At 34.9% G+C, this 15,664-nt stretch overlaps 1 protein-coding gene and 1 pseudogene across 1 annotated transcript; both read left to right on the forward strand.

Moving 5' to 3' along the window:
• The first annotated feature begins 6,600 nt into the window (after positions 1-6,600).
• Positions 6,601-12,903, forward strand: LOC106413972 (annotated as a pseudogene).
• A 1,212-nt stretch (positions 12,904-14,115) lies between these two features.
• On the forward strand, positions 14,116-14,615 carry LOC125592024 (uncharacterized protein At1g43920, Chloroplastic-like). The gene is made up of 2 exons (XM_048767004.1): positions 14,116-14,274; positions 14,364-14,615. Exons 1-2 carry the CDS (start codon positions 14,116-14,118, stop codon positions 14,613-14,615), a joined length of 411 nt encoding a protein of 136 aa, XP_048622961.1.
• Positions 14,616-15,664: the final 1,049 nt, after the last annotated feature.

Consider the following 15,664-nt stretch of genomic DNA (forward strand, 5'->3'; position numbering starts at 1 on the left):
ACAACTGGCAATGCCCAATAGGTCATGCCCTTGCTCAGACTGGTAATGTTAAAGTGTCTGACCTCTTTCAAGATCAAACACGAGAATGGGATCCTCGGAAAATTGAAAACCTGTTCCCACTCCTAATGGACTCTATCATGTCAATAAAACCAAGCAAATGGGGCGGAGAAGATAAGAGAATCTGGCTCAAGCATAGGTCTGGAAGCTATACTGCAAAAACTGGGTACTATGCACCTTTGGGAAAGCACCATCCAACAGCCCTAATCCCACACTCAAATCACCAAGACTGGATTAAAGAGGTTTGGAACCTTGACACAGCACCTAAGCTAAAACTACTCCTCTGGAGAATCAAGCACGATGTTCTACCTGTTGGGGAGGTCTTAGTGTGACGACATATCCTACCTTCTGCTAAGTGCATTCATTGTTATGGTAACGAATCTATCTTACATCTATTTTCCAATGCCCCTTTGAACAAAGAGTTTGGGAAGTGGTACCTTTCTTAGAGAGCCTCGACACTCTCGCTCTGAACTCGTTTGATTCGGGGTGGACTAAGGCACTCAGAGCAACTCTCCTACCTCCGATTGGCCCCCTAAGCTGCCCCATGGCTCCATGGATAATTTCTGCGATCTGGACAACCAGAAACTATAAGGTTTTCCAACAACGGGAGTTCTCTGCTCAACAAACAATGACTAAAGCTATTTGTGATGCTAAAGAGTGGAAAGCAGCTCAATTGGATCTGATACCTTCGAAATCAACCAAACCCCATCCTCGGTTCGATGGAGACTTTGATGTTATCTGTAGGTCTGATGCCTCATGGAAGAAGAAAGTGAACGGGGTGGGGCTGGCTTGGAGCTTCTCCAACAATCGAAATGAGAGATTTACCTCTCACAGTGAAACAGTGGCGTTTGTGATCTCGTCTCTTGTGGCGGAGGGACTGGCAATGCGCACAGCTATGGAACATGCACTCACTATGCAATTGGACAGAGTGTGCTTTGAATCGGACTCACTCCAACTGATCTCTGCAATCGCGGGTGGTCCTAGCTTCTCAGACATCCACGGGATTTTGTCTGATATCAATTTCCTTTCATCGTCTTTTGTTTCCGCTTCCTTTAAATTTTGCCATCGTAATACTCTATGCTTTGAAGATGGTTTAGCAAAGCAGGCCCTTAGTGGGTTTGTAACAAACTTGGGTTAAAATTAATGAAAATGGTTGGGCACAAAAAAAAAAGTCTCAACTTTCACATTTCCATCAGTTAAAGCAAATATCTATTGTTGCGCAGACAACTTAAAACACCAAATTGTGACTTTCATTCTAGATCTCAAATTTTTGTTAATTAAACAAAGTTACGCATATCATTAAGTAAACAAACGAAACTTAGAAATGGAATTAATTAGTCAATAAAAATTATGGTTAAGATAATGATTGTTTAAGATATATTTCATTTAACAACAATGATTGTTTAAGATATATTAAAATTATATTTAATAATCGTTAACTACAATAAATATATTTTAATATAGTTGGATAATAACTAAATTAGTCACACATATCCAACTATAGAATCAAATTACGCATAATAACTATTAGGCAGATTTGTTGCCTTACGTTCAAAAACAAATTAAAAGTGATAATGGTAGTCTTCCAAAGGAAATCGATCCTGGTTTATTCTCTCTCTCATTTTTTTTTTCTCTGATTTTTTTTTGCCGTTTGGAGGGTTTGCTCTGACTTTTCACCAGGGTTCTAAAAATCGGTCCCTAGGCAGCAACTCGGTCCTATCCGAAATGATTTTTTTAAAATCCGATTTATACCGATTTATATGATTCAAATTGGTTTAAATTGTTCTAAATCAGTTAAAATTGGTTAAAATCAATCTAAAATTGTCTATGTATGTTAAATAAAGCAATAATATTATTACAAATCTACAAATTTGTCTACTTTCTTCTGTTTTGTATATCTAATTTTGATAATTCATCACAATAATTTTATAATTAATCTTAAAAACTAAAATATGTTATACAAATGTATAAAATATATAAAATAAATCAACAATTTGCTAACGCGTAGGCCTCGCCTAGGCTCCGAATAATCCGCTTAGTCGCTAGCCCTCTATAAAGCGCCTAGTTACCGTCTAACGATTTTTAGAACATTGATTTTCACTGACGTTGTGAGTAGACTCTCTTACTAATCTGTCCACTATTAGTTTCTTAGGTTTGGTGGTGATTTTTGAGTTTGAGAATTTCAGGTTCTGTGCGGATAAGTTGATGTGATTCAGATCTTCTTCGTTTTGTGTGGTGTAGTAACTTTTGAGACGACTGCATTTTACACAAGTCAATTAAATAAGAGTTATTATTGGGTTCATCTCAAAAAATTTTTGGGTTCATCGCCATCCAATAGTGTTTGAGTATTTGATATTTGATATCTTTTGAAAAAAGAAATAAAATTAAATATCCAAATTAAATTATATTTTTAAAATAAAATAATAAAAATACTTAAAAATAGTTACAAAAAATAAATAAATTAATATTGTTAAGTCTTCAGCAAAATACTAAACTCTATACCCTAAATCCTAAACCCTAAACCCTAAACGTTAAACCTTAAACTTTGGATAAACTCTAAACCATTGGAAAATCTTAAACCCGAAATCATACATTAAAAACTAAATTTTAATAACACTAAACCCTAAATCCTAATCACTAAACCCTAAACCCTTGGGTAAACTCTTGGGTAAACTCTGAACCCTTGGATAATTCATAAACTCTAGGGTTTAATTTTAAATATTTTTGATTTAGAGTTTATGATTTATCCAAGGGTTCAGGGTTTATCCAAGGGTTTAGGGTTTAGTGATTAGGGTTTAGTGTTATTAAGATTTAGTTTTTAATGTATGATTTAGGGTTTAAAATTTTCCAATGGTTTACGGTTTATCCAAGATTTAAGGTTTATAATTTAGGGTTTGGAGTTTAGGATTTAGGGTATAGGATTTAGTATTTTGCTAACGGTTTAACAATATTTATTTATTTATTTTTTTGTAACTATTTTTATGTATTTTTATTGTTTTATTTTAAAAATATAATCTTATTTGGAAATTCAATTTTGTTTCCTTTTTCAAAAGATATCAAATATCAAATACTCAAACACTATTGGATTGTGAACCAAGAGGTTCACCCTAGGGGGTGAACCCAAGAATTTCTCGTTCATCTCTAGGTTCTAGATTCACCAACTAATAAGATTTAATTATTTCATATTCGATATCTTTTAAAATTGGAAACAAAATATTATAAGTTATATTATGTTTTTAAAATAAACAAGTAAAAACTAAATAAAAAATAAGAGGAGTTACAATAAAATAATTTTTAAAAAAATATTTTTAACGTCGTCAATAAAACATTAAATCCTAAACCATAAGCCCTTGGATAAATCCTAAACTCTAAATCAAAAATACTAAACACTAAAACATTAAACCCTAAACCCTTGAGTGTTTTAGTGTTTAGTGTTTTTGATTTAGAACTTAGGATTTATCTAAGGGTTTATGGTTTACCAAGGGTTTAGGATTTAGGGATTAGAATTTAGTGTTTTGCTGATGACGCTAAAAATATTATTTAAAAAAACATTTTTTTTGTAACTACTACTATTTTTTATTTATTTATTTTTTATCTTTTTATTTTTAAAACATAATATAACTTGAAAATATTTTGTTTCGTTTCTTAAAAGATATCAAATATGAAATAACACAATCCTATTGGTTGGTAAACCTAGAGGTTCACCCTATTGGATGAACTCAAGAATAAGTCTTAACCTAATGTGCATGTTACCACAATCGAATGGTATATCGATGCAGTACTTTAAGATCGAATCTACAAAAAGCTAGTGAGCTATAACAGTAATAATACACAAACTTCATTAATCTAAGAAAATAAGAAGATTGATGATTGGTAATAAGCTATGATCCTTAAAAATATAAAAAAATGTTATCTCAAATCCAATCAAGAAATAAGTGCAAGAACTAAACTTTCAATCAAATGTTAAGGATGAATCTATGGGCAAAGATAATTGATATAAGGTGATCAAGGTTCAATCTAGGATGTTCAAACAAAACAATCAATAAGTTTATAGATCAAGATCTCATTCAAATAGATTAATCCACTCCCGTGACAATAATCTCTATGCTAATCATGCAGTAAACATCAACTCTCCCAGTGGCCTAACACATTCAAGCATGCATTATGCTCGAGTCTACTAACCATCTAGCAATCCTAAAATCAAATCTCTTTGGTTATTTAAGCTAGAGCAATACTAAGTTCATTCAAGCATTTTAACAAACACCTTTCGGACATAAAATAACTTAAGGTCTAGATGAGAGTGATCAAGTCTAGTCTAGCATTAAGAACACTTAGCAAGTATAGAACATTGTTAATCAAACAAGAAACATCCTAAATATCCACCTAATCACCCTAATCTATCTAACCCATGAATCACAAAGTGACTACTCACTAATCTCCATGAAAAACCTTAAACCCGTATGAGGTTCAAGGCTAATCATGTTAATGAGCATGAAAAACACACATACAAAATGAGGTACTTCTTTAAATGATCAAAAAGTTCAAGTTTTTACAAAATTAGACAAAATCTTGAAAAAAAATGAGATAGAGATCTAAAATTAGGTCTAAAAATATATATAGAAGCCTGAAAATGAGCTGGGTCAACCCAACAAACCTGGGTTGACCATAAAAAGTTGGGTATTTTTGTCTGTAGCGACATGCTCTGGTTGCTATGGTCTGGTCGCTACAACACTTAGGAATATTTCAGCTTCTCAGAACTCGTAGCGACCTACACATGTCGCTATGCACGTTGCTAGGGACACTCGCAAACCGTCCTAACGACTTCTTCATGTCACTACACCGAGGTCTCTATGATACTTAGGTTGGGAAATCCGCCTCAAACTTCACTTCTTTGGCCTCAAAACGTTTCAAATGTCTTCAAACTCACCAATAAGCATCTCCAACACCTGATCTAGACAAATGTAATGCAATGCAACCTAAATATACCTAAATGGTAATTTAGATGATCTATATGTAAACAAAAAGATGGTTAAAATCATGCAAGTACATAAGATATCACCGACTCGTTATGGAGCAACGGTATTATCATCTATTTTTTCTTCTAATGGACTGAGGTCTTTGTCATTGATGGAAAGTAAGGGCAATGGTCGCGCTTTGCTTAATCTCCTTTGTTGCGGCAGTCAGAATTGTGAGATTGATCTTTTGAAGACAAACTTCCAGAAAGCGAGTTATTTTCAAGCCGCTAATGTGGATAAAATAAGAGCCAAAAAATTTTGGAGAATTCGAGCTCATGAGAAAAAAAAAAGGTATGAATTTCAGAAATTGCCTAGAGTTTTCGCAATGAGTTTTCATCGCAGATGGGTGTAAAATAATACTTGGTTTATGCGGAAGCACTAGCATCTCTTCCAGCCTCCTATTAAAACACAGCATCATAGGACTTCTTTAAACGCATACCATCATATGAGTTTTGTCTTTGTTGTGAGTGTATTGCGTTTGTTTTTCTTTGATTCGGATAAACTCTTTGGTATTTTCTATATGTTCTCTTGTGACATACCTACTGGTATAACCTTATGCTTTGTTTTTTGTAATATTATGGAACTGTTTGCCCATGCCACTCAATGATACATAGTATTAAAAAAAACTTCTAAGACCTATCAAATATTTAGATCAGAGCAGTGAAGCAAATATTATGGAACGTACAGATTTTTTGCAGCAACGGTCGGATGTTTAAATAGTTATCTTGGTTCATATAAAATAGGATTCATCCCCATTGCGTATTGGTACTTATCAGATATAGAATATATCCGCTTCCCTTTTTTCCTATGAACCGAATTGTTCCATTATTACTAACAGAATATAACAAATATTAATCATTTCTCTGAAATAATTACCTAAAAAAGGAGGAGAGGGTCCGTAACATAGTTTTTTCCAATGCAATAAAGTTACATAGTATCTATTTTCATTGATAAAGGGGTATTTCCATGGGTTTACCTTGGTATCGTGTTCATATATACTGTTGTATTGAATGATCCCGGTCGTTTGCTTTCGGTTCATATAATGCATACTGGTTGCTGGTTGGGCCGGTTCCATGGCTCTATATGAATTAGCTGCTTTTTATCCCTCCGACCATGTTCTTGATCCAATGTGGAGACAAGGTATGTTTGTTATACCTTTCATGACTCGTTTAGGAATAACCAATTCATGGAGCGGTTGGAATATTACAGGAGAGACTATAACGAATCCGGGTCTTTGGAGTTACGAAGGGGTAGCCGCAGCACATATCGTGTTTTCTGGCTTGTACTTCTTGGCAGCTATTTGGCGTTGGGTATATTGAAATCTAGAAATTTTTGTGATGAACGCACCGGGAAACCTTCTTTGGATTTGCCCAAGATAGCTATTTAAACCTTCTTTGAAAACCAATACACCCCTCCAACACAATTCTCCAGATCCTTGCGCGCATATTCAATTTAAACATCCGACCGTTGCTGCAAAAAAATGTAAAAGAAACTTACTACTCCGAATCAGAGAGGGATTAAGAAAATAATTTCTGAAAACCAGTGGGAATTAATAGCATCATCATCATCATGCTCGCCATGAGAACATGAAAGGGTTTACGAGTTCTCTGTAGAAAAGGGTGTTATGAACCAACTCTAGATTGATCCATAACACACACAATACACTGCACCTCTAGTGAATCTCTCCTCAAGTTCTCACTCTCTCACAATACAATGTATCAATTGGAACTTCTGAGCTAATACATCGATGAAGATCATCGTTCACTCTATCTCTTTATTTATACCATCACTTTATGTCACTGTCAAAGCCTCCCTTTCTCTCAGAGCCTTAGCTTCCTTCCTTTCTTATTCCATGTCATCAACTGGTGCTACTTACAACTTACCAAAGGGTTTCAGGGTTTAGGGTTTATGATCTTCTCTAAATGAAAGATTGGGGTTTGAAAGAAGGGTTTTCAGGGGAGGGCTTAGGGTTTATTTGAGTAGGGTTTATGATTTCTCCGTCTTGTCATTTTGTTAGATTGGAGAACACAGCTCCTGTTATCTACAGTGTGGGTGCCAGTGCCACTGTGAAGGGTTAAAGATGTAAACGAGAGAGCTTGGTGGTTGTTGAAGGCTCAAGGCTCGAGGTTTATACTGAGGAACATGAGAAGCTGCTTGGGAACATAGAACGAAGCTGGACTTGTTTTGTTGATGGCTATTACAGGAATGGGAAACGGATTTACGTTCCCTTTAAGGGTAAAACTTGTCACCTGTGCAGGTTAGTCTTCTCTATGTACTCATGACTCAAACATAATTAAAATGAACCAAATTCTTGTGCCTTCCTTCCACATAAATCTGAATACTTCAGTGTGTAATTTTTAGAAAACCAATTTTTTTTTTCAACTCTGTTAAACGAAGTTGCTTGATGCTGTCTGTGTGCTTAGTCCTCTTTTACACAGATCTGAATCAAAGATGAAGACAAGTAAATTAAACCCACATGTCTTTGTCATCAGAGAATTTGATATGGAAAATTGCTTAATGCTTTAGTGTATATGTGTTTTACAGGCAGAAAAACTCTTGATCATCGCCCAAAGTGCAGCGAATGCAACTTGGTCCAAAGACAATTCTGTGGATATTGCTTGTTCATGAGGTGAGTACACTCCGTTTTTTTTTCTTGGACACATTTGTGTAAGATCACTAGCAATGGAGTTTTCTGTTGTTGGTAGCGAATGTGTTTTGTTTTGTCTGTTGAATAGATATGGGGAACATGTGCTCGAAGCTATCGAGAATCCAAACCGGATATGCCCTGTTTGTCGCGGGATTTGTAACTGCAGAAGGGTGCATTACTATCAGCCCTTTACTTCATCTTGTGTGTGTTTCTGACATTTGAATAGAATCAAGAGCTGAAGATTTAATTTATTGGGATTGTTTCCAGATATCTAAACTCGGCGACAAGAAGCACAACAACTTACGAACATTGTTGATGATGATCTCCCTAATGAAGTACCAAAGCTTCAGAATATGGAAAGTCAAAATGGTGATTCCTTGAAGAAACAGGAAGATGAAAACACAGACGAAAGTTTCGTCTTGCCCTCAGTGCATGATCAAACTCCTTTGGTTGATGATATTCAGGATCTTGAGCCGCCAAAGCAGGATAAACAAGATCATTCATGTTCCCACATTGGTGATATATAGTATTCCAAGAGCTCAAGAAAAGATAGGACATCAGACTCGTCTTGCGGTCGATGTTCAGGTTCTCAGCCCGGAGAGAAAGACCATAGGTAACTCAGTGAATACTCGAGAAACTGAAGTAAGAGGAAACCGACTCAAGAATCTAATCTAGATAGCATTGGTGCAAGACTAATGCAGAGTAGAAGGACCAAAATGGCTTTTAAAAGATGTTTGGGACGAAAAACCTAAACTATCAGCCCTTTTTTCAAAAAGAAAAACTTAAACTATCTCTCAGTCTTTCTCTTCCTCACTCTGCCATTTCCCTCTGTTATGTTTCTTTTGTTGTTTGTTCAAGCTCCTTGATAAATCTAACCTCTTTTGTTTCCCTCTCTGTTATGTATATGTAACATTACTCTCTCTATTATCGACCAAATCAAAGACCAAAATATCGCCATCATGGACAACGCTAGCAACAACAAAATTGTTACTGAGATGCAAATGTTGCAACAAATACTATAAATGCAGCAGACAATGCAACATCGACAATATGAGCAGCGTGAGCAACAATAGGAGCAGCGTGTGATTAGGAAAATAAATTTCCTGTAGAACTTTTCATAGACACACTCAGCTATTGCTCAAATCTGATAGTCTTATATGCAAAGATTAACAGTTGTTGAAATGTTAAAAACTTAAAGGTTGACGTGGCCAAGACTAACGTGCGCTATTATAATGTCCACCGTCAACGTTGCGGACCATTTTAACGTTGCGGGCCATTTTATGATAAGAAAACAAAAGTGAATTATAATCTTGATAAGTGACCAGATCTGGTGCGTGTCAGGGAGGGGCTATATTTACCAGATCTGGACAACCTATAGTCTTCTTATGTCCCTTTCCGGTAACCTAACTTTGCTCCGCCACTCAATTCACTAAGAAAACAAAACGGGAATTAACATCTTGACAGATGCCCTTCTCTCTATAAAAGACGAAAGAGTTCTTAGGAGTTTTATTCATCAAACAAGTAGAAAAAATAACATGTCGATTCAAAAAAGCTCATCGATCCCTTTATTGGTCGAGAAAAAACTCACCGAAATGGTGAAACCCCCAAAGCGCATACCTTCACATACTCTTTCTCTTTAAACACTTGACAATGCTCCTTACAACGAAGTTATTTACAAGCTATGTTAAGTTTTCAAAGCCAGGAACGTCGTTGGTGATGATAACCAGCCGGAATATTTGGTTAGGGAGGCTTTGTCTGTTCTTCTTGGCTACTACTACCCACTTTCGGGGACTATGAAGCGGCGGGAGACTGATCGGAAGATTCAGTTGAGCTGTGGCGGCGACGGAGGCGGTGTGCCTTTCACGGTGGCTACTGCAAACGTGGAGCTTTCTTCTTTGAAGTATCTAGAGAACATTGAATCAGATACAGCCTTGAAGTTCTTGCCAGAGCTTCGAGTGGATAAGGACGGTTATCCACCTTTTGCCTTGCAGGTACATAAATCATTTATGTTTCATATGATAAGGACGAGCATTTCATGCATGCAAATAGCTAGAACGATTACTTATCTTGCATAGATTTGATCACGTTTAATTAAGAAATATAGATTAGGTTGATTTTTCTTAAGAATAGTGGATTTGTAATTTGAAACCTTTAGATTTTACCTTAATGAGTACCGAGAGTGTGAGAAAAATAAAATAAAATAAAATCGGGCTGGTCTTCCCAAATCCCCTAAAACTTGTCTTCTTGTCCATTTTCTCCGAAGAAAAAAAAAAACACCTTCAGTGAAATAATCATGATGACAGGTGACCAACTTTGAATGTGGAGGCTTCATCTTAGGGATTGCTCTGTCGCATTCAATGTGCGATGGATATGGAGAGGGACATATCATGTGGAACCAAACTTGGGTTCACCCCTATGGTTTTGTTCTATCATGTGTGCCTTAACGGAGTTGGCCCGGGGGAAAAAGAAGCCAATGGCGACGCCGGTTTGGGAAAGAGAGGCTCGTGGGAAAGCCTAAAGAAAACGATAAACATTCTTTTATTCCCGGAGGCGACACGGCTGCTTCATCCTACTTACCTACTGATGATTGGGTATGTGTACAATACAAGATCACATAGTTTTGAAAATTTCATTAGATTTGGTAAGGCAAGAGGAAATAGAAACTACAAATAGATGAGTAAACTAACAAAAATTGAAATTCCCAAAAGAAAAACTAACAAAAACTGAAATTCCCAACATAAATCTTATAGTCAGAGAAAAAACAAAAATTGAAATTCCCTAAAGAAACCAAGAGAGGCTTATTGGAAATCGAAATTCCGTGGAGTTTGAAAATTTAATAAGTTAGAAGATTTTTATAAGCTAAGATTTAACAAATATTGAATTTATTTTGTATAATGCCTCAAGGACGTCCACCAAAGTTTTCAAACTGCCGGTGCCAGTTGGTCCGGGCGCCGATATATATATACAGGTTTTCTAAAAATTTATGAACTTTTCACATAAAATATAATTCTTTAATATTAAAATAGTTTTTTTGCATTTTAGTAATGATTCTTTGACATTTTGTATTGTTTTGTTTGATTTTGTTTCAAGTTTTGTATGATCTTTGTTCACATTCTTATTCAAGATCAACCTATAATGTTTTCATGATTCTAGATACTATTTTATCAAATTGTTTTTACATCACTTTTTGATGATTTTGTTATCTATAATTCTCTTTTTCATTTCTTTCATTTAGAATAAAAGTAATAAAAATGCGTGTTTGTGTATCTGTTTTTTGTTAGATAATTTTTAAGAATATATTTCTAAAATTGAATCTTATGAGTAAAACTTTTTAAAAAAATTATGCAGCAATAACAAGAGAATTGAATATATATTTACAAAATTAATGAAATATTTTGAATAAAGAAAGATTTTATTGGAATTTATAAGTTTCTAAGCCAATAACAAATAATTCTACTAAGATTTTGAAAACCTAAACTAGTTAACAATGGAATCTCTAAACTTTTCAATTCGTTTAAAATTTATCTATCAATTCCCCCTTCTAAAAATATTAAAAGACTATTTTCTTTAGGAAGGTTTTAGGAAACTTTCCTGCAAATGATTTCGGACCCTTTCACACGAGTTTATGAACCCTTATGATAAAAACAAGAAAACAATATGTGATATTATCCAGTTTTAACATATTTGGAGTTGTGGTATATTTCAAAATTAGCTAAGGATTGTTTAGTGGTTCCCACTTGAATAATTTTCCTACAAGTATAGGCTGGGAACGGTTCTCCTTACATGAAGAATTATCCAGGAGCATTATCCATGCGATTCTTATTTTCGATTTTCCAAAAAACTATTGCTATTTTATTATAAATTAGTAATACAGTTTTTTTTTTAAGAAAAAGAAAACTAATTGACAGTTCATAAAAAGACAAATATTTTCTAAATTTTTTTTTTGAACAACTACAAATATTTTATAGATATCTCAAAAGTTTATAGATAAAACTTTTTCATTTCTCTTTCTTACTTTTTTGGGTTGCAATATTCAATGAAAGATATCTTCAACTGAAATCACGATTATATCTATAAATCAAAACATGGATTTCCTGTTTTGGAAGAAAAAAATGTGATTCTCTAATTTGAAACCACAATTCAACATTTTTCCTGGTATATTCGGAAGAAAAAATAACAACAAACTTTTTAATGTGAATAACACTTTTCTGGTCAACATTTGGACTACAAGTATAATAGAATTAAGATGTTTAGGTTAAAGAAATATCAAAATATTTTTGTTCCTCTTGAAAAAATGATTATGACTCTTTTGACAGAAACATTTATCAAAACTCATTTTATAACAACTAAAAGAAATAGATGGGCTAACTTATTTATTCTTATTTTATAATCCAAAAAAATATTTCAAACTTTACCCATTTTTGATATATGTAATCAGGTAACTGAGAAAATAAATATTAGAGCTGAGAGCATAAAAAGACTGAAAGAAGCTACATTAAAAGAGTGTGACTTCTCTACTGAGACACTCACTACTTTCGAAGTCATAGGGGCTTATTTGTGGAAGTCAAGAGTTAAAGCTCTGAGTTTGGATGGAGATGGAGTCACATCTTTAGGTGTAGCTGTAGGAATCCGAAACGCAGTGAATCCAGCTTTGCCCGATGGATACTACGGCAATGCATATATAGACGTGTACGTGCCATTAACTGTTAAGGAAGTGGAAGAACATACCATCTCAGACATCGTGAAGCTCATAAAACAAGCAAAAAGAAAGGCATACGATAAAGATTATCTCCAAGAAGAGCTTGCGAACATTCAAAGTATCATCAGTATGAATTTAAAGATCAAAGGTAGATTTTGTTTGACGGATTGGAGGAACATAGGGATTTTTGGATCGATGGATTTTGGGTGGGGTGAGCCGGTGAATATTGTCCCGGTGGTTCCAGCAGAGATAGCTAGAATTGTTAGTATGTTCATGCCAGCGTCGAGGTTAGAACCTTCCATGGTCAGAGGGGTTCAAGTCATGATTACGTAGACAAGAGCTGCAATGGTTAAGTTTAAAGAAGAGATGAATGCTCTAAACTGAAACTTTTTTTCTTTGATGTGGGACTTAATAAGTTAACATCAATAAGTGTAATAATCTATACACAAAAAGTGATACCATTTACATTTAGACTGTTTTTTACATAATGTGATTTTAAAAAAAAAAAAAAAATTGAGAGGGAACTTGGCTGAGTGCTGTGCATAGAGTAGGGGCTGGACACAAGTTGGATATATACTTTCCATTTCGGTATTTTCTATACTTAACATGTCTTGTACGTAATAGAAATTCAAACTTGTACTTGATTTTAGGCATGGGCTAGCCAGGGACAAAAACTAGTTATTTAATCCTTTCTCTCTTTGTTGATCACCGGGGACCTATATCACAATTCACAAGTGCCTCAAGTCCTTTCCAATTGAACCAATTTGTCGTGGCCATCTAAATCAAAATGCTATGAATACCAAAAACATATAACACACTTGTTAAAGATCTTTATCGAACCATTTGATCTCATCTCCTGATACCAAACATTATATCCGAAGATATTCAATTAACTTTGATTGTTAAATGTAAAAAAAAACAAATTGATCGAATTTGTTTGATAAACACAAAACGGTTTAACAGCTACGTAACGCAACCATTTTGTTTGCTAGTTATGCTGTCTAAAATATACTCCCTCCGTTCCTTAATGATAGACTTTTTTTTAAAAAAATTTGTTTCACAAAAATGTATTTTTTGTGTTTTCTATGAAAATTTGTAAACTCCAAGAAAATTAATTAACTTTATTGAATTATTATCGGTTAAAAGTTATTGAAAACTGAAAATTACAGAAAACGATACATTTATTATGGTAGTTTAATGTGTTTTCTTAATATGTGTGAAAACACTGAAAAGTTTATCTTTGTGGAACTGAAGAAGTATTAAAAGGAAAAGAACGATAATTACTCCCTATGTTTCAAATTGGGTAGTTTTAGTTCAAAATACCAATATTAAAAAAGTATTAGTTAATGGAAAAAATGTTAAACAAATCCTCAGCTTTTTCATTTGGACCATTATAATCCCCAGCTTTCGGAAACAATACACTTTCCTTTGACTTTAAAAAAACAGCTAACTTTTCTTTGACTGGATCAAATTAGACCCAACGTTAATTAGACTAACGGAACGTGTTAACCCTGTTAATTTGCGCAGTTAGCCAATACGACGACGTTTTATCTTAAACTTCAAAATAAGATCCAAAACCCTAATATCTTTTTCCCCCAAATCGATTTGGGGATTTTCTTGACACACCAACCCTAAAAATCACGATTTACAACTCAAAATCCTCCAATCCCACACGATTGACTTCCCTTAGCACGAAGATGAGTTCGGAATCGACAGCTGAGAGTTCAACCGTGAACACATACGGTATTCGCGGGTTTCCGGCGAGATGTGTTTGCGGGACTAAGACAACAATCTACACGTCGGAGACTAACAAGAATCTGGGGAGACCTTTCTTCAGATGTCTTACGAGAAGAAAGGTAGCTTCTTATCTTCTTGATTATATTGTTGTCGTTTATTCAAATTGAACATGAAGCAATATGCCTAAAATCTTATGGTTTTTGCATAGACCCACTTGTTTAAATGGGTTGAGGATGCTGTTTATGAAGAGGTTCAAGATGCCTTACCAAAGATCGTCCTGCTTGAAGCTGAGCTTAACAAAGAAAAATCTGATATTGAGGATTTGAAAGGCGTGGTCACTGAGTTGATGGAAGAGGTTGTAAGAACCAAAACAGAGGTGAAGAGGTGTAAGGTGATGATGACGATCTTGTTTGTGATCATGTGCGTGATCATCATTGTCCTAGTAGTTAGTTTGATGTAGAATTAAGTTAGTTCTTTGCTTGAGGTGAAGAACTAAATTGTTGGTGTTTGTTCTTGTTGTATTTACTTGATTAAGTGACCATTTTAATGTTTGGTCTTGACTATGTTTGGGGCTTAATTCAATGACTATTATGTTTATCAGTGACTATGTTGTTGTTTGAAGTAATGAACTAAGTTGTTGTTGTTGTTTGAGACACAAATCAATCTTAAATAAAGCTTGAAACATAATATAAGTTAAGTGTCAAAGCACTACAAAATAGATCCGAAAATACTGATATACAAGACAGAAACCTTGAAACATTACATAAGTGTCAAAGCACTAAAACTGAAACATAAGTGTCAAAGCACTAAAACTTCAAAATAGATTCTGAAACACAGACACAAACCAATCCGAAAATACTATCTTCTGACCCTTGTCCCTTCTAACTTCGAAATCACGAAAACCATCGTCCCCATCCCGACGCATCTGAGCTTGGTGGTGCATGTGTGGCTTGTTCCCATCTTCCTGACCCTTGTGGCTGTGTTGACCCTCGTGGCTGTGTTGATTCTTGTGGCTGTGTTGACACTTGTGGCTAGGTTGGTTGTGATGATGAAGCATGAGACTGTCCCTGGCTTGGTTGTGACGATGATGCATTAGACTGGCAATGAAAAAAAATTCAAGTGAGCATAAGAAGATCAGAAACAAACCAAAAACATCTTGAAACTTGCCTGATTTTTCCTAGGGCGGCCTCGTGGTTTCTTGGGCTGACTTTCAACAAAGTCATTCTTACATGTCTTCTTGTTATGATTATCTTGCTTGCAATTAGAACATATAATAACTCGATCAGCACGAGTTAGCTTCGTACTATCAGTTGCAGAGACTTTCGGGCCCTTCTCTGTCTCACCCTTTCTCTTGAACCTATCATGGTTCTTTGGTCTTCCTGGGTTTCCTTTTCTCCAAGGTGGTGGGAGGACACCTAATCTACCCGTCTCAGGCCATAACTTCTTCCCTTGAACAGGCCTTACCCCCCATACTATAAGTTTGATGCCACATAGCTATGGTATAACAAG

This window comes from Brassica napus, chromosome C8 (assembly GCF_020379485.1).
Source record: "Brassica napus cultivar Da-Ae chromosome C8, Da-Ae, whole genome shotgun sequence".
Lineage (NCBI taxonomy): Eukaryota > Viridiplantae > Streptophyta > Magnoliopsida > Brassicales > Brassicaceae > Brassica > Brassica napus.